This window comes from Calidris pugnax, unplaced genomic scaffold (assembly GCF_001431845.1).
Source record: "Calidris pugnax isolate Ruff unplaced genomic scaffold, ASM143184v1 scaffold173, whole genome shotgun sequence".
In the NCBI taxonomy this organism is placed as follows: domain Eukaryota; kingdom Metazoa; phylum Chordata; class Aves; order Charadriiformes; family Scolopacidae; genus Calidris; species Calidris pugnax.
This window is the reverse complement of record NW_015090917.1, coordinates 98564-100185: the sequence shown is the minus strand read 5'-3', so window position 1 is coordinate 100185 and position 1622 is coordinate 98564. Positions and strand designations below refer to the sequence as shown.

Genomic DNA, 1622 nt, shown 5'->3' with positions numbered 1-1622 from the left:
TTTTGTGGCGGTTTTTTTTGGTTTTTTTTTTTTTGTTTTGTTTTGTTGTTTTTTTTTTTTTTTTTTTTTTCTCCTGTGGTTGGACTCAATGATCTCAGAGGTCCCTTCCAACCACTAAGATTCTGTGAGTCTGTGATTCCTTGAAGCCTGAATTGTCTGTTCTGAAGGAAATAACAGCAGATAATAACCAGGCTCTCAGATGTCTGGCAGGTGAGGGCTCTGATCAAGGCTTTTGCTCTAGAATCCAAGCAGTTGCTTGTATTTGTGTCCCAGTTATTCCTCAGAGAAGAGCTTTGAAAGCTCTGCTGCTTGTAGGCAGCGTGTCTTTTCGGAGAGGGATGAGGATGCAGAAGGATGAGGATGCAGAGAGCGGCTCCTTTCATCTCCACCGGGTTTTAACTCTGCCTTCTCCATCCTACAGATCAGTGACTTAACACCAGCCAGGCTGGCTGCATCCAGCTCCCTCAACCTCTCTCCAAAACCTCCTGGCCCTTTCTTACCACGCTCACGATGGAGCTCATTCTGGAGCTCTGTCACAATGCTCCTGGTGCAACCAGAATTACAGAAAATGGGGTTTTTTTGGGCAGCTCCTCTAATTGATAGATAAGGGCTTGTGCATATTCCCAAAGCCTTAAATTCTGTAGTGTTTGACCTTTTCTAGACCTATTTGTGTTCTCCTTTCTATCTCAGCTGGTGCTACGTTCCTCCTCTCTGCCATAACAGACAATTTAACAGTTCGACAAGAATTTTGCAATTAATCTTAAGCTGCTTTTGCTTATTACGAGCAGGCAGGGAGATGAAAGCCTTGCTTCAGGTTTGTAACCCCTCGTTCCGAGGATGAGGATGGTGTTGAGGAGCCTGCCTTCCTCGAGCTCTGTTGACACACACACAGTTGTATTTGTTTAACTCCGCCTGAGTCTAAAGCACTGAAAAAATTATGAAGATTCTTCTTATGGGTGAAGTCATTTTATTCTGGATTGATGTTAACCCAATATTTAAAAGCGTTTTTTTAAATAGTATTGAAAAGGAGACTTGCAACAGATAGGGGCAGGCGAGCTAAGACAGATAAAGTAGTCAAGTTCTATAAGATTAATGAGGATATTTTTTTAAAAAACCCACAAAACCAACACAAAACCAAAAAAAAACCCCCAAATTAACACATCTTCTACTTTGCAGGTTCTACATTGGCAGATCCTGAACCAATTTCAGAACCCAGTGGGACAAGAGCCCCTCACCAGGACACCAGCACGGTCAGCCCATCTAATACAGTTTGAGACATAAATGCCTACTAACTTCTCTGTATGTATGTAGAATGAATTAGAAAATTTTAAACCTTGTGTATCTTTGAACAAAATACTTGAAAGTATTCCATATTTCTTGTAAAGACAGCACTTTGTTCTGCTTCGGACCAGATGGAAGCTTAGTCAAGTTCTATAAGATTAATGAGGATATTTAAAAAAAAACACCATAAAACCAACACAAAACCAAAAAAAAACCCCAAATTAACACATCTTCTACTTTGCAGGTTCTACATTGGCAGATCCTGAACCAATTTCAGAACCCAGTGGGACAAGAGCCCCTCACCAGGACACCAGCACGGTCAGCCCATCTAATACAGTTTG

The 1622-nt window shown here is 41.4% G+C and overlaps 1 protein-coding gene across 1 annotated transcript in view; it reads left to right on the top strand.

The window, feature by feature from the left end:
* Positions 1–1412, top strand: part of CHAF1A (chromatin assembly factor 1 subunit A) — a 20683-nt gene extending 19271 nt beyond the window's left edge. Inside the window, exon 15 of the mRNA XM_014949682.1 lies at positions 1177–1412. Coding sequence (XP_014805168.1) covers positions 1177–1274 — 98 coding nt within the window. The 3' untranslated portion in view covers positions 1275–1412. The remainder of the gene's footprint in view (positions 1–1176) is intronic.
* Positions 1413–1622: the final 210 nt, after the last annotated feature.